Source organism: Salarias fasciatus, chromosome 15, assembly GCF_902148845.1.
Source record: "Salarias fasciatus chromosome 15, fSalaFa1.1, whole genome shotgun sequence".
Taxonomy (NCBI): Eukaryota; Metazoa; Chordata; class Actinopteri; order Blenniiformes; family Blenniidae; genus Salarias; species Salarias fasciatus.
This window is the reverse complement of record NC_043759.1, coordinates 13,797,242-13,821,416: the sequence shown is the minus strand read 5'-3', so window position 1 is coordinate 13,821,416 and position 24,175 is coordinate 13,797,242. Positions and strand designations below refer to the sequence as shown.

Below are 24,175 nucleotides of genomic sequence, written 5' to 3'. Positions count from 1 at the left end.
AGTTTTCCTCAGCGAAATTTGCCTTCTTAATTTTGAATTCTTCAAAATGTTGACAATGATTTATGAACTGGCTTTGATTCTGGTGTTATCACATTAGCAGTCTTAATCATGATGATATCTGCCGTTGACTTCAGGTTCTCAGTGCTGTTTTATGAGTGCAACTGATACTGGTTCAATAGCTATATCAGCGCTGAAAAGTCTGTGTGATATGTTTGACATCCTTCACCTCGGGGCTTCAAGGAGAAAGTTAACTAAATCTGTTGCATGTTTAAAGTAGGACAAGATGAACGTGTTTGTCATTTTCAAACGCTGAAATCAAAATCTGAATCCAACTTCCAAGTTCAACAATCTAATCCAAGTTAAAGCCTCATGAGACAATGAGCCAACAATGTTGTGAATCCATTTGAAGGTCTTTTATCACAGAAGGAGTAAATCAGCTGCTTTTGTTTTAAATAAAATCCCCTCCCCAAGGAATGTCCCTCTCAGAGTAAACAGCCTGCGATCCTGGGGCTTCCGGTTTGAAGACAGGTTGTGTCCCAGTTGTTAAAAATGGGGTAAATGATTGCTGCGTAGTGTCGTCTTACCTTTTGTCAACACTGTGAATAGAGAGCCTGTTTTTCACCCGGAGCAGAGCCACACCCCAACTGTGCTATGCTCAAGCAGCTCCTCTCAGGGAGTTTCAGTGTGTGATTGAAAGAGCAACATTTGTATTTGTTCAGTTTTAAAGACACTTGTAATCAGATTCTGTCTCTGTCACACAGTTTTCCTTGATTCCAGTCTCTGAGCTCAGCTTGGCTGGCCGTTTCCTGGGTGAATAAGGGAATTAATACAGGAAAGGTATCAAAACTGTTATTGAGAGGGTGCAGTCACTCTTCAAAGGGGCTGTTAAAATTGATAAATGCCAAGTATAAGAAATAAATGGTTTGATGCCTATAGGAAGCTTCCATTAGGTAACAACCTGGTTGCACACATGCTTTCTTCATGTTGTGGTTTGTGTCGCATATTGTGATGAAATGTTTAAGGTATGTTCTCTGTACTACTTGTCAGTTGCAACAATGCTGGAGGGACGACAAGCCTGACATGTTTGCTTGCGTGGAAGGTGAACTGCTAAAAGTTGTAAGTGGGAGGGCTTAATGCAACATTAGAATAATACAAGAAATTGCATTTTCCTGTACAAAGGATCAGTTTTCTTTCATGACCTTGCAGCCAAATCCCTGCTGATCGTCTGATTTCTTGAGCTGGTTTGAATAATTCACACTTGAAACAGTTATGAAATTGCGATTCCCAAACACGGGGATAGAATCTAAATACAGTGTTGTTGGATTGTTGAAATAAAGACAAACCGATACACTGCAGCTGTCTCAGTGTGCCTGAGGAAAATGTATCACCTGTGGCAACAGTCACTTCCCCAGAAACATGCAAAACCAGTTCTGCATGTCAGCAAAGAACACGGCGACCAAAAACAAAGAGTGGAGAGTCACAGAGAGTAATGGAGAAGGTGTGGGCTTTGAAAGCACCACTACAACACCATGACTCAACCCACCTGTTAAGTAAATATCCATAAACATTCATACAGAGCTCTATAATAAAAGAGGAGTTTAACTTTTTCTTCTACAAGTATTCAGTCTCTTTGCTTTGCATCTACTTGAAACTTGCCATGTTGGAAAGAAGAGCGACATCTGCTGGCTAGTTTGTTGAAGTTTAAGCAATGTGAATGTTTTTTGGTACTCTGCATTGCAGGTCAATTCTGTCCTCATAAAACACACCTATTAATCCCCTGGACCAGTTTAACCAAGGTCACGATGTGCAGGAGTCCATCCCAGCTGAGGACGAGTCAAAGGTCCAGGGTTCAGGGTTCAGGGTTCGTGGTCCAGGGTAAACCCTGTGCAGGTCACCAGTCCGTCACAGAGCAAACAGAAAGAAACAGCAAAACACACTCACAGAATTCAGTGTCCGCTCACAGTAATCACCACTGCAGTGATCATCCACAACCTGGCTGCGCAAATAATAAATTTTTCAAATAAACGTAGTTCATAACGTGGCGCTGTGAGCAGATATTTCCATCCTTAAATACTTTAAACATTTTTAAAGTTCTAAGTCACGCCTTTCGCTCTAAAATGAAAAAACTGTGAACTCAGATGGCAGCCAAGTTAAAAAAATGCATTACTAGCTGATGACTTTGTAGCTTTAAAATTTATTTGAATTATATAATCATAATTACATAATGTAATCCTGTCATATTTTTCATTTATGATATGATTTCTTTGCCGTTGAATTTAATAGTCTGGTTCAATTCAATTTGTAACCTGAAAATATTGAGGCTGCAAAGGTAAAAAAAAGTCCAATTTCTTAAGAAACATAGATTGTAAAATAAATCATGCATTTAATGGAAGCAAGCATCACATTGTGCACGATCACAAATGTTCTCTGCTCAATTTTCGAATGATTAGGTGTCTTTATCAATAAAGTTTTATTTTTCTGACAAACATTTTGAAAACTGTACAGTGCTGTTATAAAGGTGTGAGGTTTGGAGGAACTACTCCTGGAACTCTTTTGTCTCAGAGCGAGAAAGAGAGTGATGGATTAGTATTTCGCCCACGCGTCATACTGGGACGCAGCTAAAAGACCGCTATTCATGTGTGGGAGTGTGAGGGGTCAGCGCCGAGCAGGGAGAGAATGGAGATCGTACGTGCTAACGCGTGGGTAATCATTCTGACAGATCACACCATCTACCCTCACCCAGTAGGACTCAGCAAAGAAAGAAAGAAGACACCTTAAGTGTGTTTTCATCACTTTTATTTTTTCACAATAGTGTAAAACATGTGTCAGATGTGTGGAAACGGACCTGAGAATGCCACAGGGACATGTAGAAACACATCAATGCAATAACACGGGTGGAAAAATCTCTATGATAAGAGATAATTGTACATAACACAACAGTATAATCTATACTATCATTGTACATAAAATAAAAACACAACCAGACAGTCAAGAAATGTTAGACTGATTATCACCGAAGAATATCCTTATTCTGTTAGAAAGCAGTGGAAAATACCAATATAATGTGAGAATATCAAAATATTGGAAAGAGAAGAGGATGCTGGGAGATAGAAAGGAGATAAACTGGTCTGCAGGAGAGCTGAGAACGAGCAGCTACAAAAGAGGGAGTTTCAGTAAAAGAGAGAGAGCGAGAGAGGGAGAGTCAATGTGGATTAATTCCGGCTCTTTAGTCTTTTCCCTCTTTCATGTCGTCTGGCTCTCCGCGGCCGTGTGGCTGGAGGCGGTTGGCACGGAGTGCGTGCCCCCCAGCCAGTCCCAGTGCGAGAAGAAGGGGCGAAGTTAGTGCCGGGGCGCTGGTGGTGGGCGTCGTGCTTCGGCGCGCCTCCCCAGAGGCCAAAGGGCACCAGGTTGTGCATGGACCAGGGGAAGTCGTAGCCGCAGTGGTCCTCGGTGGAGACGTACACGTTGAAGACCATGAAGGCCCACGTCGTGAGGCAGTGGCACTGCAGCAGGATGGGGTCCACCGTGGCCCAGAAGCCCACGCTGAACAGCTCCCAGCCCGACAGGTACTGCGTGACCAGGCTGAACGGCTGGTTGTACTGGTGGTGCACGGCGTGGAAGGTGCGGTACAGCCAGGGCACCCGGTGGTGCAGCAGGTGCCACAGATAGTACTGGAAGTCGAAGACCACCATGCAGCCAGGATTCCCAGGGAGAAGCTCCAGAGGGTGGGCGCCTCCCGGGGCAGCGGGGTCGGCGGCCTCCACAGCCACTGGGCCACCGCGGCGGGGAAGATGTAGAGCAGGTGGTTGTAGACCGTGACCCCCAGGGTGGTCCAGATGTTGGGCCAGGTGACGAGCCTGTCCGGGTGCAGCCGGTACCGGTTGATGCAGGGCCAGGAGGGAGCCAGCAGGTCCAGCACGGTGTAGAGACCAACCAGAAGAAAGTAGGTGGTGATGGAGAGCGCCACGGGGAAGAGGGGGCTCCTCAGGAAGTCGTGGTGGTTCTGGTGGAGGTAGTCCCAAATGGGCTGCAGGACCAGGTCTCCAGACTGGCCCCCAGTCACGTTGTCCACCTCCGACATCCAGGATAAAGCCTCGCTTCTTAGTAATCTGCCTGTTCTCATCACTATCTTGGCGTTTCTCTCCTAAAGAGGGCTGGTCCAAGAGGATTATCTCCTAACAAGCCTCAGGAGAGGATAAAGAGGCTCTAAATGAATGGAAGGGTCCAATCAGATTCCTCCTTTAGGTTAAGCGGCACACAAATTGTCCGGCGATGCCGTGCCAAATTGGACTGGCGAACCGTCCCAGTCTCTTATGTATGTTCAAGCCCCACCTCCACCCCTTCACCCACCCTCTGCATTCTAAAGAAGGCGCTCTGTAAAGGCCCCTTTTTTCACGGGCACAAGGACCGCAGCCAGGACTCAGGAGCCAGGCCACAGCAGCTCTCATTTTTGACCCAAATCATGGAGCGAGAGCTTCCGCCTTCCTGTGAATTTCACTGCGTCACATTAAACACACTGAAGTTCGTCTTTTAGCCACAAGAAGAAAAAAAACCAGCAAGATCAATGCATCTTATTGACTCGTATTTTCACTGCTACGTGTTACTGTGAGCGTGTTATTGCCGTTGTCTTTTAATAAGACCACTGGGATGGTGCCGAGCCACCAACGTGCACACAGCGCGAGCCCGAAAGTAATTAATCATTGACAAGTTGTCAAAACAGAAAGAACTTCCTCTCCGATGCTGGGCAGCGGATTGGTTTGGTGCTCAGTTTGAGTCTGGTTTACTGGGAAAAAGGAAATCGTTGTTCAGAACTGAAGTGAAGCAGAAATCCCAGCTGTCATCTCTGTGGAGTGATTCAATGATTCTGTTCAGACTGGATTTCTGAATAAATATGTTGAGAAACCATGTGGTTTATAAGTCAGGCGTCATAGATTTCAACAGATTTGTTTCAGTTTGACAGAGCAGCATTTTCATGGAATATCAGAATGTAACAACTTTGTAAACAAAACTGATAAGCAGATAGTCTGAAGATCTAATTATAGATGACAAAACAATAAATAAATACACCAAGTCTGTCTACAAAGGGCCAACTTTAACTTGAAGGATGACACAGCAAATTTTTAATATTACAGAGGAAAACACTATTTTCTTCTCTTCAATTTTCTCTTATTAATTATTCTTACTTATATTACTTTGTTAATTTAAACTTTAAAATTTTAGTTTTTTTGTTTTATACATTGTAAACCTGACATTTGTTCTTGAGATGAAGTTTGACACTCCTGTCTGAAGCAGGTAGCAGATATATCATGCGGCTTATCAGTTGAGAAAGTCATAAATCATCGAAGGAAACACGATAATGCAACGACTGCTGTTTACTGGTGAGGAGAAAGAATAGCAAAGAGGCTGCATCTTTCCTTAATTAACCTCAAGTCAACACACAGGAGGTCATGTGACCAGGAAGACCCAGGTGTAAAGATCAAACGCACACGGCTGAAGCTCACGAGCACGTGAGTGCGTTCTGCGCTCAGTGGAATCCTTCTACAAACTTCTGCTTTCGCCTGATGTAGCTACAGGTGAGTGCTGCCACACATCTTGGAAGCAGATGAACATATTCCCTGAAAATGCTTATATATAAAAAAAGTATCTTCTTTATGTTTTCTCTTGAGTTCGCCATTGGTTTATGGATGTTTACATTTCGCTCGTCCTTCCTCCTCTGCACTGTATTAGCTGTTATTTCAATAACTGGATGGTTTCTACTCTCCTATGGTTCTCTTGTAGCTCAAGCTGTTAAAATGCCTATAACTCCATTTTGGAGGCTTTTCGTTCGTTAATGCAACAGATATGCAAAATAAAAAAAATGCACAATTGGTTGAACTTGTCCATTTAGATTATTTACGGAGAATTTGGTCGATTCTGATTACCTCCTTTCAATTTTTACTCTAATACTACTTACTGCACTAAATGCTGATTCCCTCCATATCAAGATATAGACAGATGCAGCTGTCTTAAAATTCTGAGATAGTTGGCCTTTAAGTCCAATATCTTTAAAAACTTGATTGGATTTGATTAAAAAAAAAAAAATCTCGTAGGTCAGAGATGACCTGGTTAATGGTTGGCTTAATGGACATTGAAGTGATTCAGTTTTCTTTGTTTCTTCTGAATTCAGGTGCTCACTTGATTGCGAGTTTTTTCAATGAGGCTCTTGATTTGTTAAAAAGTCAGTCATTGTTTACACACAGTCACCTGCACTAGTTTTGTGTCCTGTGTGTCACAAGGTGCACCACTGAAGAGCAAACATGCTTTTCCAAAGCATAGAGGCGAAACACTGATGATATTGTTGATATAAGACAATTTAAACAGGAAGTGTCTCGCTCTTTTCGTAAATGTTTGCAGAAGCAACATCATTCTTTGTGTTATTGTTTGGTCGCCGCTGAGTTTCTGTTGTTAGTTCTAAAGAAATGTGAGGCGTGCAGATGGTGTTCACAGTATCTTTTTAGAGAAAAATTCACTTGAGGTGCATCATTTGCGATGATCAACCACTAGGGAGCAGTAAAAACCCAGTTTTGACCTTTGACAGAGTCACAGAATAAAACGTGAATGAAGGGAAAGCTGAATTATTTTACAAACACGTCAGTTTTTGCTTATTTCAAAAGTAATTTGATGTGAGCTTATTTAGGGTGATTTAAAGGTGAGAACTGACTTCACAAGCTCAAAGGCAGGTTCATCCTAATGTGGAATTCATTTTTTTTAAATAAGGTTTTTTTTTTTTTGTATAATATTGAAATGTTCTGTTTAACCACCCACAATGTGAATAATTGGCTCTTGATTGACGAGCAGCAGAGGGTTTCCCTGGACAGTTGGACATGTCGGTGACACGTGGGAGTAGCCTATTTATTAAGATGTGTGAAGAAGGAGTGATTCACTGATAACACACTGTGAAGACGTGTGGAGTGCTGCACGCTGTCTGCAGACAGAATAACAACAGCCCCCGGCTTTAATGATTCCTCCGGGTCCTTTGTATTAAAGTCATAACCCATAACAAATTAACCGAAAATCACACAATAAATAAGTATTTTATTATATTTTATGAATATATAGCAGAAGATCTGGTCACTTTCAGAACTATGAAGTTATTGGGGTTGTAGGAATGCAGTGGAAATGTTGGCATTTCTGCACCTTCCAATGACAAGAAGTCACCGGACAGACATGGCATTTTTGAATCTGGCAGGAGGATGTTGGCAAAAATAAATGAGAAGTGGATCTCGGCATGTCGCAACATCGATCATAACGCAGCATCAAGCGTGGATGACAAGGTGTGAAACTCCTCCCGTCACCCCTGAGTGCCAATGAGGGAGAACATCCAGAACCTCCGACACAGGACAGAACGCCTTTAAAAACGTATGCAGCAACAGGGAATAGAAAGTGAGATAAAAATGAGGGGAAATTGTCTGTTTTCGGTACAATCTAAATGAGGGATCTAAAAACAATTAAACAGGTGTTTTTATTGTCTTCATTAAAATCCAGATGTGAGCAGCTGGCCTCAAAGTGAGAGTATTCAGGCTAGCAGGGATTTCACAGTAAATCCACTTGTTGGTAGTAATAAGAATGCCCATTTATCATACTTCGTCAAAACCAAGGTTACAAAATGCTCCACTAAAAAAAAGAGAAAAGTCAAACTGAATTCACTGTGAATTCTATAAAGTGTAAAAAGGAAACGTGAAACACGAGCATTAATCTGTGTGAAGTTTCCATGTTCTCCCTGGGTTCTCTCCAGTAGTCAGTCCAAAGACAGTTGTTGTAGGTGAACTGCTGACCATGAAATGACATGTAGAGAGTTTTCCTGTCACTCTCATTATCAGCTGTCATCATTAAGGGCTCAAGTAGAAGATGGTTAAAAATCCACATCAATGTTATTATTTGTCTCTCTGGACAATTTTTCTTCTCATTTTCAGTTTTAGAATGAAAAACCTTTGAGGCAAGTTTCCTCAACAAAGCTGGAAATCCACAGATTGTGCAACTTCTATCTTTCTTGTCGTTATATTATCAAATTTAAATTTCAACACCGATGCACCGACACCTGTCAGCATAGTCTATAATGATCTTACTTTATTAGTTTTGGTATTCAGAGTTCTGCAAATCGTCTTTCGACCACATTTGTATCTCCCCGGCGTCTGTGTGGCCCTTTCTCTCTCCCCCTCTGTGATTCTCCGCTTCAGGCTGTGTGGCTGCATTTGTTCCCACAGTGTGTTGCAGCTCTGAAAAGAGCACATCCTCAGAGACAGAGCCACGTCAGGCCTCATCAACAGGTGCAAGTCTGAAGACAGAGAGTCCAGTCAGCCCGCCGCTGAACAAAGGGCTGGAGAACCCTGAGAGTCGGCGTGAGACACATCAGCAGGTTTGTTCACAGGCCCGCTGCGTGTGTGTGTTTGTGTGTGTCAGCGAGAAAAAAACAGCAACCACGGCATCTCTGTGAGCCGAAGTTCAGGAAGCTCTGAGCAAACTTCTAACTTTATTTAGCACGCACGTTATGAAAGTCTTCTCTTACTGTTGATCTGAAGGTCTAATATGATTTCACCATCATTCGTTCTGCAGCTCTGTCCAAAATGTTTAAATTAACATACCGTGCACATCTAGCATCTTGGGGGCGGAAATGAGCCTCTTCTGCTGGAATGCCAATTCCTGTTCCTGAACTGATGAACGCTTAAGTTTTAATGGATGTGTCACAAGTAGAGTTCAAACAATACAATTTATATGCGGAGAGAAAATTGATTTTATGATCATTTAGGTCAAGGTCGAGTTTATTTATATAGCACATTTAAAAACGGAAACATACTGCCCCAAAGGGCTTTCCAATTCAATAAACCATTACATACAGAAGATCTACTATAGTAAACATTAAACACAAGATTTAGAAACCAAACTGCTAATACAATCAAATTGTAATACCAAAAGGCCTTAAAATCAGCTTGAATTGAAAGCCAGTAAACGAAATGGGTTTTCAGCAATGATTTAAAAGAATCAACAGAGGAAGCAGCTCTGATCTTAATAGGAAGAGTTTTCCAAAGTTCATTTAATTGTTTTCAGTCTTTTGTTTCATTTTATAATTCTACTTTTGAACTTCAGCAAGACGTGATTGCTTCATTTTGTTTGCCGACAACCAACATTTGTCATGTCTTGCTGACATTTAAAACTTAGTCAGGGAATTTAGCACACACCGTATTTCCGCACTATAAGGCACACCTAAAAGCCTCTAATTTTCTTACAAACCAGCAGTGCGCCTTATAGTCTGGTGCGCCTTTTTTGCGGAAAATACGGTAATAATAAAGACCACCCGGTTGTCAGTCAGTGTTGTTTTGACCACGGTTCCCATAATGCTCTACGGTCTGATCTAGCACACCTTGAAGTTACCTTTAGCGTGGACAGGGCAATAATAGTAAAACTGGCTATTATCTGAGCATCTGAATAAAAGAAACAATAGTATATGCTTCATTTAATGTGAGGGGGGCGTGGCCGGGCGACTCTCATTGAAATGTATTAGTTTAAAAAGAGAGGCGTGGGACATGAAAAACTGTGCAAAGCACTGCTCCTGGACAGGATTCTATAGATTAATTTACGCGAGTCATATTTCAGTCATAGTTATGACTGGGTTGTCTATTCTACGCGCCTGATAATGCGGTGCGCCTATATGAAAAAGTTTTTAAAAACTCCTTATAGTGGGGAAATACAGTAATTGTATATGTATTATATAAAGCACTCCCGGGTGCAAGTGCTCCAAATGGCAGTAAAATTCTGTGAGAGAAACGATTAAAGTGGATACAGTATTAATCGATCAAATGAGTCGATACTGTTATTGTAAGAAATGACATTACTCCACCAAAAATAAGAGAAGAGCAGTGAGTAAACTGATGTCTATTGATGTTTTTCCACTATAGTAGGACTTTCGAGGTCTTCACAGCTTTACTTCAAAGAACATTTTCTGATATTTGTGATTGACGAGTGACCTTTCTGAGATGTGACCTGCAGGCTGCATCCCACTGTGAACTTCTGCTGGAAAAAAGAGTGTAGACAGATTTTATCACAGATTAGAGAACCTCTGCTCATCTTCACCTCTGAAATAAGCGAAGCTGTGTATAAAACTTCCTTCCAGCCTTTACTTTGACCAGTGTAGTGATCCTCAGTCAGCATGTCTCTTTGTACCTTTCTTCTTGTTGCTTTTTGAGGGTCGTGTGTGAAGTATCGCACACCGATACACTGAGTTTCAGTATGGGCATTTTGACAGTTTGATAAGAAATGTACCAGTATTGATGTGAAAGTGGGATGTGTTTGATTTCAGCACTGTGCCGTCGCTCAGCGGATTCACTTTTACAGTACAGTCAAAACTCTGGTGTATCAGTCTAAATGCAGACATTTTTCTTCTCATACAATCTTTTTTAATCGGCACTCATCCCCCAAGAGGGAAATTGAGATGAGATATGTTGCTACATAAAGTGGGATTGTTCAGTGTAGTTATCTTAATTCTGCCTCTTTTCCTCTGTGTTGCAGCAGGGGACTGAAAACGCACCGGAACGTTGGTCTTGTTAGCGACCTTCAGGATTATGCAGAAAATCCGAGGATGCACGCAAGGGTGTGAAATGGTCCTTCGTCTGTCAGGTCAGGTGGGTGAAAGACGACGGCATTCACAGACTGTTTTTACACTTGTTAGGTAAAAAGATGATGTTAAAATGTAAAATATGATCGAGTTTTATTGGTAACTTCAAAAGGTGAGCATGTCGGCTCGTGAAAACATTTTCATTACAACTAAGTTCTTCGTGAAATCGCAAATAAATTGTTAGTGTACTCAGGGAGATAATGAGAGATTTTTTGTGGGTTTTCATAGTTTTAAATGTAATCTTTTTCTCAGTAAATATGATGGGAAAAGCAAAAACAACTCATTAGTTTGTGTCCCACATCATCCTGTGAGCAGTGAAATCAAACTATACCAGCAATAGGAATCCAGCTTTCAGAAAGTGTTAAAATGGGGTGTATATATATCACATGATACGAGGAAAAGGATTTGCTAACAGAACAACCTGATTTGCCAAGATTGTTTTACTTTGAAAAACCTACAAATGTTATCTGTCAGGTCCAACTTTCCAAGACCCCGACATGAATTTAGTGGGTGAAAAACAACATATATAGTAATTACGAGGATTAAAAAAGAAACCCCACATTGAAGCAGGTAAGATGCTTTCTGTGTTTGTTTCTAGCCGATGTGTTGTCCGCTCAGGCCTCGGGCTTCGCGGCGCGACTCCCCCGCTCAGCTGCGAGGGAAACTGTTTCATCACCGGAACAAATGGAAAGTTATTTTCTCGGTGGCGGCGTCGACGAGTGGAAGAAAAGTTGCAGGCGCACCTGACAATTCAGTCCCCGAGGAGGTCTTTGGGGGCCGGGGGCTGGATGGAGTGTTATTCTCCTCCGTCAGTTATGAGATGAGGGGGGGGGGCAGTCACGTATGAGAGGGCAACAACGGACACAGAATGACAAAGATGAAACCTGCAGCTGCTAAAAAAAAAAAAAAAAAAAGCGGCACTGACAAGGTGACCTCTTGAATCACAAGGTGAAACTGAAAAATCTCAACACAAACAGCAGGTTTTTTTTTTTTTTTAAAGGCTAAGACCCTCTGAGTGTACAAGAAAAGCAACTGCTCTTGTACCTCCAATGCGTTTAAACTATTTGATTTAGATCATTTTATATATCTATCAGTAATCTGTTCTGAGTGCTGGACAATTGAATCAGAACTTTGATGGAACGTCCCAATTCCAGGTTAGTCCTGCAGCAGTTCCTCCAGAGCTGCAGCTTTTCATACCCGAAAGAAGTCCTCATCTATCAGACACGGAAGGCAACGTGGTGAAGCCGCGGTAGATCAGAGTCACTGATGTACGATATGAGCTCCAGCTCTGATTTCTGCACAGGCTAGTTGTGGTTTTGTAAGAAGTGTGTGAGAAAACACACTGAATTAGTGTCTGGGACAACAGAGCCACATACTTGTGAGGGTGTCGCAGCTTCCGTCCCTTTCCTCCACAAAAGTTCAATGGCATAAACGCTGCACCTGCACCTGCGCACCACGATACTCGCCGTTGTTACACTTTGCAGTGTATTGATCTCTGTGGGTGTGTGTGTGTGTGTGTGGGGGGGTTTATTGTAAAAACAATGAGCAGCAACTACTAGTGGCCCTACAGGAAAACTACATCGCCGTCAGCGTTGAACGCTGCCGTGTGAACGTTGAACTTTTTCTGAAACAAAAATGCAAACGGGAAACATTTTCACTAGAAACGTTGCGTAAACAGGACCTTAGCTTCATGTAGCCGACAAACACGCGTTTCACTTATTGACGCCCCGACTCTCTCTATTCTTCACCTTTTTTAAGTCACGTTGGGCCACTGGGGCTCAGCTGGTGGAGCGGATCACTTTCCATTTCTGAAGTTCATGGTTCAATCCCTCGCCTCCTCTTCGACTCTGAACTCAGTTTTTCCTAGAGGACTACTAGAATTGTGCGTGTGCGTGTGTGTGTGTGTCAGGTGGTTTGAGCATTCAGTGAGAATTCAGAAGGTGATCAAACTTTGAGCTTCTAAAAAGGACTTTGAATTGGAAGGCTTTAGATGACGCTTAGTTGAGATGAGCGTGTTCACATCACTCTGCCGTCATCAGTGTTACTTTCTCAGGAGCCAGAAGCTTCCCCAGAGCCTCACCAGACATCGGCCCACTGTTGGCATTGTTCCTTCAGCAGGGCGGTCATTTCGTACATGCCACGAGAAAAAAAAAAAGTAACTTCAGTCTTTGAAAAGTCTTAACTCGTACTTTGAGTATGCTGCTGTTTTTTTTTTTTTTTTGAGAAAAGTGTCTGAACTTTATAGTAAAAAAAGCAAACATTAGAAGCAGGGTGATAGAGCTGGTTTATGAAACATGGCGGCAGAGTTCTTGCTGAGTAAAGTAAAGATAAAAGCCGTTGTTTCAGCTTACACACTCAAATTCTGTGTTTGCATGTCCATATGGATTCAGCTTTATCCTGTCTTTTCCCATTAAATCTGTTATGAACTTGTTAATTTTTGAGAGACATTCAAAATGGCCTCAACCTCCGAATAGAAATAAATGAAAAGAAATGGGTGGTTTTTAAAAAAATATGAAATAAAAAGGCAAAAGTTGTCAAGAGAAAAAAAGGCAAAACATCATATAAAATTTTCAGAAGACTGAGAAAAAAACAGTTTACACAAACACATAAGATACTCAAAGTGCAAAATAACAGTAAGAAAAATAACTTATAAATAAGATACTTAAAAATAACTAAAGTCTAATAAATCAGAGCACCTTTTTCAGCCCTTCTTTTTTAAATCCAACTCAAACGGGGCAGGTTTAGGGTTCTCGTTTCCATCTCCACTCACCTTTCAAAGCTTCCAGATATCGTTTACTGTTGACGCAAAGACAAAGAATCACCTCAATAAACCCGGTCCTGTAGTTTTGGGATGATTCCATCTGCTCGGGTCCTGACGGTCTCCCGTCCTGCCGAAGCGTTCAGTGATGCAGACGGCTGAATTCCCCGGAGGCCCGCAGGGTTACACTGGTACATGTTTTGTTTTTCACTGAACCACGCTGATTAAAACCAGGAGAGGAAGAGCGTTGCCATGGCCGTCTCACCTGTGGAATTAATTATCGGCGCACAGATAGAGGAAGGCCCACTTACCTTCCCCTCATTTCCTCATAAACAAGCGGAGCCGCGGCGTCTCTCGTCACATTTGCGTGGGACTCTAACCAGGTAAGGCGACTTCCCTTCGCCGGCGCGTAATTGCCGTCAATTTTCTCTGGCGTACATAAACGATCTTTTGAGGTAATGGGCATGTCGACGGTTTTGCTTCTCAGGAAGTTTTTACCCCCCCCCCCATCCTGCCAGCAGAATGCCGAGCCAGCTCGAGGGCGCCATGGACGCGCTGATCACGGTTTTCTACAACTACTCGGGAAACGACGGGGATAAATACAAGCTCAACAAAGGCGAGCTGAAGCAGCTGCTGAACAGCGAGCTCACCGACTTCCTCACGGTAAAAACACACTCTTTTATTTAAATAATTCAACCACCTGGACCAGTTTTCGTAGTGTCTTTTTTCGCCTGAAGGTCACATGACGTAGAGCGGTTTCCACACGATTCGACACGGTTGACCTTGTTGGGCGATGCTGTCGCCTCATTGATTGCTATCCTGCTGTCGGAGCGTAAACCGCCGGCGGCTCCCGCATCATGGCGCCGCAGGAAATAAAGAAGGTGGGGAAGGAGACGGATAAGGTCGTTTAAGATAAATCCCGGCCCCCCCTGCGTCGCCGAGATAGCGGCGCGTAGCTGAGAGCCTGTCGATTTTTAACAGAGAGCTTAGAGATACCTTCAGATATCCTTCTCCTCTTTTCTTCTTCGCTTGTCCTCCTTCGTTGGGAAGGGAAGCCTCAGGTGCTCACACATCATCATCATCATCATCATCATCGTCTTTGGTGGCCCATATCACCTCCAAATATAGACATCCTCATGATGTCCCCGCCTCCCCGTGGGCTGCAGTCACCTCTGAGAATAGAAGCAGCCTCACTGAGACTCTTGCTCTCGGGAAACTTTGACACTTGATAACCGCGCCGGTAACTTTATCTCCACCTCAGCCGACCTGTAATCGATTACTTTAATTTATTGCTTTAATAGACACCGAGTGGGATGTATAAATGCATACTGGGATTTCTAGAGATACATACCTTGATATACACAGAATGAGATATCTAATAAAAAGAATGACTTAAACTATATATTTAATGTTATCTGTTCATGTTTATTGATTATCTCTGACTGCTAATGAAGGATTGTGTCATTTTTCCAAGTTATAAAGTGTATCTCCATCCACGCACGCAGCTCTACTGGAAAAAAATGTGCCTGCAGTGTGATTGGGGGGTTTAATTCCTAACCTTTGGCGAAATGTTGATCTTTAATGATTGCCGCTATAGAAGAAAGATCAGCGCTGCCTCTGAGGGCAGAGGGTGGAAAGGAAAGCCGTGTCTTCTTCAGAGGAGTAAATGTCGCGAGCGATCGGCGGCAGCTCACGGGTCATTTAACAGCAACATCGCTCTGCTTTCCGCCTGGCTCCGACGGCAGAATCCCCCCACTGTCCAGCATCGGCCTCAATGTATTAGGTGTTTTAACTGGATCAATCTGTGTGTATGAATTTTCGCTTTCGTCTTTTCTCCCGCTTCAGTCCCAGAAAGACCCGATGCTTGTGGAGAAAATCATGAACGACCTGGACTCGAACAAAGACAACGAGGTGGACTTCAATGAGTTCGTCGTGCTGGTGGCCGCCCTCACCGTCGCCTGCAACGACTTCTTCCAGGAGCAGCAGATGAGAAAGCCAAGTAGATATGTCAACAACAACAAAAACTACTGTAAATCTCCAGCTGAAGTTTGATCCTTTCCCCTTAGTTGAATGATTCGTAATAGTACCGTCTGAGCTGAGTGTAGCTTTAATACAGGTGTTGCAGCCTGGAGCTGTTCAGCGTTGTGTCTCCAAATTGTACTGGTTTTCATTTTAACTCAACTCCGTGACCTTTGAATTATGTACATTGCAGTTTAAACCGAAATTCTCCTTTGAAAACCGGTTTTAAAAAAAGCATGTCCTCATAGTTTCTTGTCGTCCCTACAGGATCGCCCCTCTCGCCCAGTCTTCAAATGTCAGATGGTTAATGTGTAATATTTTCCTGATGGTGCATTTAGTGGGAAACATTTCCATCCCTTGTCAGTTCTGCTGTCAGTCTCTGATCCTCCGGGGAAACTGTTTTTTTTTTTCCCCTCACGCTCCAGCTAAGCTGGAGTCATGGAAAAGTGCGCGGGATCACAGTAGATGTGCCGAGTGTTTTGTCGGGGCTTCACTGTAAACAGCCTGTGTCGTGTCGTGTTTTTGCGTCGTGCGTCTGTATTTCCTCCCTGACTCATCTGGAAAGCTTTTAAAATTCACGCCTTTAGCTTTTAGTATTGATTTTAATGTTACATCCTGTGAATGGCTCTCGGGGGCTAAAATGTAAAAATAAAATGCAGTAAATGAAAACGCTGTACCTTCTGGCAACTAAATATCATGACTTTTTGTTATTTACGAGGTAGATGCACCAACAAAAATACATTGACGCTGTCATCTTGTCAAAACGGCGTTTACGATGTGTCATTTTGAAAACTGGCGTATAATCTACAGAGGAGCGATGCCCCGCAACAATCAAGTCAAGCGTTGATATTTTAGCCTACACTGAACCGTGTCTGCTGGTGTCAGTAGGAAAATCCAGAGGAGATTCTGTAGCATAACACACAGCATTTTAATTCTACTTCCCGGGTCGTAATATTCTAAATGTCTCGTCTCAGAAAATGGTTTAGATGTAATGTAATGCTTTATTTGTTTAAACTCATCAAAACAATAACTCTGTGGAAGATAAGTTAATATTGACCAAGGATGTTACTGTGTAGGAGGTGAAATACTGATCTAACAGTACGGTGCAAAAAGCCTCGTTATTCTACAGCATTTAAAGTCCAATATGGATTTTGAATATGGCGATTAAAAGCTTCCATTGACTCTTCATACACAAAATACATTTCCAGGACAAGTTTTAAAATCTTTAAAAAGGCTCCAGGAACCTCCCTACAAAGTGTAGCCTCAGTACTTTTCAGTAACACAAATGAAGACTAATCGCCTTTATTGAAGTAAAACTAGCATGTTTTCCCTTTTCTTTGCAAAGTGGCAGTCCTGCAATCTGTCTTTGATATTTCACCAGAGACAGGAAGTCCAGCCAAGCCACATTCTCAGGTCCACACATCTGGTGAAGCAAAATATTCAATCTTGTAATCAATAACGAAGCAAAATTATAAAATAAATAAATTCTGTGTCCACTCTCCCGTTTGTGACGTTTGGTGAAAATCGGATCAGGTTTTTATGATCAGATAAACTGTGGGAGCAGAGTGGAGCGTGTAATAAGTTTCTCCACTTGAGCAAAATGACTTTTCTCAGTTCTGAATGTGTGAGTCTGTGGACTCGGGCCAGCGTCATTCATCCCTCTCTCACTTTATCTCCCCAGTCCAAGAGTGGCTGTGCTTTGGGAAATGACGGCGTTTCCTGTCTGGATGACGCATGGCGATCCCAGGACCGGAGCGCACCTGGGTCCCACACACACACACACACACACCCTCTCACACACACCGACATGTCTCCCCCTCCAGCGGAAACGCAGACGTTCTCAACTTTGAGGAGGGACAGACGTGTCGGCAGAAGCTGAATCTTCTCAGGGTTTTCCTCCCTGAGTCCGTTTCCCAAAATACCAAACCAGACAGTTAATTTGCTCTGACATTCTCAGCTGTGACGCGCAGGGGAGAAGAAAAAAAAAAAAAAATCACTGAAACCCAAATGCATTGGCAAGTGGCGCTTTTATGCTTGCAGATGGCGCTTGCACAAACCGTCACCGTTACAATGCAATTTGTGTGATTGGCTGTAATCGAGCAGCATAATCACCGCATCTCCCCCAGCAGGGTGCCATGCAGTAATTATAGTGTTTTTTTTTTTGTTTTTTTGTTCAGTTTTTAAAAGGTTGCAATCAATCCAAAGTGTCATTTGATCATTTTTAAAAGTGGATATTTATAGTCTCACTTTCAGGAACCAGGAACCCTCTCAGCTGCGGAAAACTTTTTCCCGCAGATCATTAGCATTGAGTCATCAGTCGTGACCAGATCGTCGCTTCTCGCGTTGGTGGAGTCATGAAGTCCTGGTGGTGTGGAGGGGAAAGAAAAAAAAAACTCCCCTAATGAGGCAGGGCAATTAATGAGACTGGAGTGTCTGCAGCCACAGCTCGCATGTTAGAGCCAACAGGCGGAATCAGAGATGAGAGTAGAGGGTTAGCGGGCAAAACATCCAGGACAGGCGAAATGGGCAAGTTAAAAAAGTTCTCTTATATTTCATCTACTTGTATCAGTGTGTTAGAATAAAATACATTTATGCTTTCAGTGTGGTTAAACAAACATGCAAAAAAAAAAAACATGAAATCCTCTGAGGTGGCACAGGCAGAGCAGGTCAGCTGTCACCAATGTTTACATGACCATAGAAATCTGATTAATGGGAATAATCAAATCACAAGTGAAGAACTAAAACTCAACTCTAAAGTAGTGGGCAGTGATTGGTAGAATATTGACTTTCTCAACTTCAAGACACAGGCTGTGTTATGGAAACTTCATCGCTGATGTTTTAAATAACGGCACTTAAAGTATCCTCTTCATGACAATGTATAGAAAGAGCATGAGAGACCTCATGTCAAGGTAATTGGGAAAATCGGATGTATCACATTTACATGTGCTTAAATGCAGTAATAGAAAAAAGGCTATTGATTCAGCCTCACAAGTGATGTTTAGTGGAGGTAAACACACACACACACACACACACACACACACACACGAGCAGCCCAGTCAGCTCATTTCTCCTCCTCCAGTTCTTCCTGACTGTGAACATGCACTTTGACAGGCTACTTGCAGTTACTGGCATTCAGTATTTGGGGCTTTTTCCAGACCTCACTTCTCCTCTTGTCCTGAGTTTTGGTGGATCGTCCATCAAAGAGAAAAAAGCAACAGTTTGACATCCATATGAGTTATAACAAGCAGAGTGGAGAGCTCTGAAAGACCTTTCCAGACTGAAAGACATCCTCTTCTGACGGCCTCATGCTGCTCTTTAGCTGCTGACGTTATGACAACACCGGCTTAAAAAGCAAAGAGGAAGAAATGAGTACCTGTATGGAGCTATTAGTCATAATTTGAAGGTTTTTAAATCATGAAAACAGTGTATTTACTTTCCACTGCAAAATACAGCAGTAGATCAGCTACTAAGAAAACAGTCATCATTTTTGAACATGTCAGTCTTATTTATAGGCTCTATTTCAGAATTTATCAAACAGGTTGGCCTGCGATCTGAATACTTTTGCAGTTGTTTAGGAACAGCTCTTCAATAATGACAGGAGAGAGTGACGAGGAAGGACAGGACAAGGACGAAGAAACTGCCTGAGGAGAAACCGCTATATTACCGGACACCCGGACGGCAGATAAATCACCGCTGCTGTAGGTCAGGTTTGGTGCGTTTAGAGGTTTCCGGGACGGTTTTCTCCTCCTCACTTCGAGCGTCATCCGTCCAAATGTGGCCGCTACCTGTGACGAATGTCTTCAAAAACCGCCCGGGGCTCTTATCTCCCGCATGCTGTCCGCGACCCGTGTTTCGTCACGTTGTGCGTCACTGTCAGTGCCATAACTCCTCATTAGTGGCGACCAGTGTGTGTGTGTGTGTGTATGTTGGTTTCATTTTCTGTGCTTATTTAAAGAGTCAGTTGATGAGTGAAGGGAAAATGAAAGGTGAAGTGGACTTAATGGAGCAAGTGTGGTGTGTACTTCATTAATGAGTACAAATATTGCTGATTTCACTCCAGATTTGTTTTTCAGGAAAAAAAAAAAAATCGATTTTTTTGGTGTTGAAGGTTATTAGAACAGTCAATAAATAAAGAGTTAATACAAAATTAAGCTACTTAACATTTAGAAAACAGTGTGTAATTTGCTCTAGAGCCACATGTGGCTCCTCAGCCTCTCTATAGCGCCTCTGTTACCTTTACAAATTCTACATGAAAAACAAAGCATTTTCCTCGTTTTTAGTTTGCTGCAATATCTTCCAAATCCTGCAGCTCGACGAGACAAATGTGACTCTTAACTCCGTTAAAGAACAAGTTAAATGGCTAAAAATGTTCAGAACTTTGTAAATAGGATAAACCATTCACAAAAAAATTACCGAAATGTCAAAATCAGCTGAAAATACTAAAATTCTTTAAACATATAAAAGACTGAAGAGAGCTGAAAGAATCAAATCCGCTTAAAACTGAGCAAAAAAATGCAATAAAATAAATAATAGGCTTTAAACAGCAGCATGGATGGTCAGTGTTAGATCTGCGACACTGCTGGGCAGATGGTGGCGTTGGGGAACAGCTCGGTGCTTCATCCAGCTCGGTTTTCATCCAACCTCCACTTTAGTGCTACCAGCGCCCCGGGCCTCCACGTTGGCCAAAATTCCCATACTTTTGTGTCTGCGTGCATCTGTTTTGTGTTGTGTGTGTGTATTTGCTGCTTTCTCATGTCAGTAACGTCACCTTAGTTTTCCTTTAACAAACCCTGATATGTACATTTTGTGTGCATGAAAAAAAAAAGTGAAGACAAAATGAATGTGATTGCAAAGATTTCATTCTGAAACAAAAAAATCCGCATCATTTTGGCCAAAAACATCTAGAGAAGATCTGTTTCAACTTCATTTGTGGGTTCAGACAGGAAACACACACTGCTTGCTTCTAGACTGAACGGTTCAACTTATCTTTAAAGCAACAGTTGGCTTCGCTTCGCCGCGGCTTCATAAATATGCAGTGTGATATTCCGAGAGGCACGGCACTCAAAATATTGAGCGTCTGCTCTGATCCACCACAGAGTAATTGACAAATTATTGATGATCTTCCACTGAGTGATGCTAGATTGAAATGTCAGCCTTAATTCCTCAGTCTGTGGAGAAAACGGAGCGGCTCAGCATCCGCATCGACAAACCAGAGCTGTCAGTCCGAAACACTCCTGTGAGCAGCGCTTCGACCGCTTCGGGTGTAAAATACGGTCCTGTGCACTTTAACTTGGAATTTATAGAAAAGGTGTCGTAAACTGTGTGCAATGGTTCGTACAAAACTCTCTGCTACCTGGGATTATTCACGTCGGGGAGTGAATGCGTCACAGGGCTTGTTCATTCATCATATCGCCGAGCACAGAGAGAAGGTTCAGACTGACGGGGCACAGCAAGACGCAGTTTCAAATATAGGACACAAAAACAGCTTTACTGAGGAAGCCAGCTATGTGTTTATTTTCAACTCATGAGCTGCAGTGTTATTTTGTAAAGGTAAACAGCAGTTTAAGGTGGGTTCAACAAACCCAGTGTTCACCTGTTTGTGTTTTTGTGGCATTTACTGATTATGAAACATTTAGTGAGCTTTTTTTTCCAGACTAGAATTCCAAAACACATATATATTTAATAATTTGTAGCGTTACAAAGTCCTCTGAATAGGATCATTCTATTTTTGCGTTCATGTCTTTCTCCAGTAGTAGTAGAGGACTCCAGTAGAGCCTGTAGAGGGAACGATAATGTCGTCATTCTTTCGATCTGATGTGTTTGTGTGAAACAGAAGTCACCTGGCCAATAAAGGGTTAACCCTCTAACTCTCTTCCTCCCCAGCAATAAAGCAATATTCTAATCATGTAAAATTATGTTACACACCAAATTAAGTAGAACTGCAGTTGCAACAACATAAGTCGTCTTGACAAGTTGCTCCACCTGAACGATGATGCATAACATGGGTTAAGATCATTTTTACTGTCGTCAGAATAATGATTTGCTCAGACTTGCTTCACACAGACTAAACCCAATTCATTATTTGAAGGAGCCGATGTCCGACTTGTTAGTTTCGTCGTTGCCTATTGTCTCGCCTGTTGTAGTTTTCCCATTTCGTGAATGTTTGAACCACACTGACATCTGTTTGTGAGGACTGTGAGGAGGAATGACTCATAAAGGATGAATTCAGAAAGAAGAGCTTCCCGCACGGCTCCCTCACACACACCTCCCGCTCCCGTCCTATTAAAACCAGATTGCTGAAAGACCATCAGAGGTGTTGATTAATGCAACACACACGCACATTTCTCCCCACTGTAAAGATCCGAGCAGGTTGTTGATCACCAGCTGCGGCCGCAGGTGTGTATCGATGATAGCGGACCTACGGGGGCTTTAATCGCGGGCCGCCCCATTGGTTTGCACCCTCCGCGTCGTTATTTCCAGAGATATCGCCTGCTGTTTTCCTGGTAGCGGTGACAGCGAGGGGCCGTTATGGGCCGGCCGCGGTGACACATCCGAGGGTTATGGCAGACGCACGTGCACGACGCAAGTCCCGCGTGGCATCGCGGTTAATCGCCAAGACAGGAGACTGGAAGTTAACGACGGGTGCTTATCTTACTGCAGAGAGCTCACAGTGGGTTACTGTAAATGCTTAAAAATGTGTGTCTGTGTGACAAATACACTTTGTGGAAACACCAGGCGTCGCCATCTTTGTGACTGGTTCAGAAAGTAATGTAATGGAGTAATTTCAGATCAGAACTGATGTTTTTTTAGAAACATTTTAAAACTAAATATAATGTAAATGTGATGAAAACCAAACAATGTATTCATGGAACATGTCCGGTTGTAGGCTTTATATCATTGTAAAAGGTTGAAAAAGAAAATCCTCAGTTAATTTATTCATTTTATTCAAATTAGCATCACTGTTGATTCATGAGAAATGACACCTCTGATTTATTTTGATTTTAAAAGACACAGTTTATTTAAGTACATCCCAATGAAGAAGTTCATAACAATCAGGAGAGATAAATCATAAGCTGCATACCGCTAAAGGAAACTGAAATATTTTCAGTGAATTCCAGTAACTGCGTGTGACTATTTTATCATAATAGTGTTAAAACTGTGTCCCTGTACCAAAGTAACACAAAAGTTTACAGTCAACAAACTGTAGTTCAGACTCTGTCCTCCTGATTTCAGCTCCACCTCAACACCCCGTCCCCAGAAATCACAAATGTGAGTGAAGACGAGGTGCAATCTGTGTGAAGTTTATTATCCACAACAACAACAAGAAGCTGCACCCTGCAGCAGGTCAGTGAGCACAGCTCACATGTCAGGCAGGTATCCTCCCTCTCTCTCTCTCTCTCTCTCTCTCTCTCTCTCTCTCTCTCTCTCTCTCTCTCTCTCTCTCTCTCTCTCTCTCTCTCCTCTCTCTCTCTCTCTCTCGCACGCACGCACGCACGCACGCACGCACGCACGCACACGCACGCACGCACGCACGCACGCACGCACCCCATCTCAGGGAACGTGGCTGTGGGATGTCTCTCCACTGCTACAAAACTCAGACGTTTGTCAAACTCGCACGTCCCTCAGACGGTCAGCAAAAAGGAGGAAGCTGATCCACACAGGGTTCGATTTGATGGAGGGGATTTGCTGAACGATCTTATCGCAGGGAGAGAAAAAATAAATCTATCCTCACCTCATGGTGGCATCTTCATCAGCAGGCTGGACAAACAGATAGATGTATCTTGAAATCGAGGTAAAGCCGCACACTCTATGCCAAGGAGTGAAGCTGTATTTGAAACAGAAACTTTGTTTCTTTTTTTATTTCACAGTCTTTCAACAAGTTCTCATATGGAGAACAACAGCCTTTGCACTGATGGTTTCAGACCGTAGCTATAAAACAGTCCGACTTGGTTTTTGTGTGTCTGAATCATCACATCTAGATTTTATTGTGAGTCTTCATGTTGAGCTATTAAAAACATGCAGCTGTGTTGAAGACCGTAACCCTCTTACATTACTTATAAACATGCATTTCATAGTGTATTCTCCTTTTCTCTTTTTTTAAATTCAAGATTTCTTTTCAGAAATTGTGAGAATTAAGGCATGTTAGAGAAAAAAAATGTGGTTTTCTTCACAAGTTGGATCTTTAATTGGTAAATAATTTCAAACACTGGGGCATAATATGTAAATCTGTACATTGCACCTTTGGATTTGATGCCAAACTTGCCTGTAGGTGTGACTGTCTCTGCCTTGTTCAGCAGTTTAGATGGATGTATAATGTCACACTTCAGTGTGGAATAATACCTACAGACAGAATATTAATTCTTCTTAATTAATTATTCTGTGACTGAAGCTCGGATTTAATGAAGATTCAGTTTTTTCTTGTCATTGTCAAGAAACTAAGCTTTCTTTTTACTCTGTTTTAGCACATTTAGCACAAACAAGAAACTACAAAAAACAAACACAGTTGAATGCTTTGTCATGCAGTAAATTTTTTATTACAAAAGTGATTTTTCAAATTTTACTGCTTCATGACAATAAGTATCAGTATTTGTCATCGTTCTCCAACCTCTACCCTTGATATCTATAGGAAACGACTCAGGGCATCACGTTTCTCTCGTCAAACATTCATTTTAGCACCATCAAGTCTCCTCATAAACCCGTAATGTCACAACCCAAAGTCCTGCCCTCTTAATGTACATAGAATAAATAAA

The 24,175-nt window shown here is 42.4% G+C and overlaps 2 protein-coding genes and 1 long non-coding RNA gene across 3 annotated transcripts; 1 reads left to right on the top strand and 2 right to left on the bottom strand.

The window, feature by feature from the left end:
• Positions 1-1,752: 1,752 nt before the first annotated feature.
• LOC115402177 (uncharacterized) lies at positions 1,753-24,163 on the bottom strand. The gene is made up of 3 exons (XR_003933093.1): positions 24,088-24,163; positions 14,182-14,188; positions 1,753-1,766 (listed from the first exon to the last, which is right to left on the bottom strand). It is a non-coding gene; the product is annotated as an uncharacterized LOC115402177 (long non-coding RNA).
• On the bottom strand, positions 3,227-4,272 carry LOC115401715 (cholesterol 25-hydroxylase-like protein 2). Its single transcript, XM_030109999.1, is given in 4 exon segments — positions 3,227-3,264; positions 3,267-3,335; positions 3,338-3,700; positions 3,703-4,272. Coding segments are annotated over 4 exon segments (891 nt in total). The 5' UTR covers positions 4,124-4,272.
• LOC115402174 (protein S100-A1-like) lies at positions 13,928-15,664 on the top strand. The gene is made up of 2 exons (XM_030110648.1): positions 13,928-14,069; positions 15,252-15,664. Exons 1-2 carry the CDS (start codon positions 13,929-13,931, stop codon positions 15,456-15,458), a joined length of 348 nt encoding a protein of 115 aa, XP_029966508.1. The 5' UTR covers position 13,928; the 3' UTR covers positions 15,459-15,664.
• Positions 24,164-24,175: the final 12 nt, after the last annotated feature.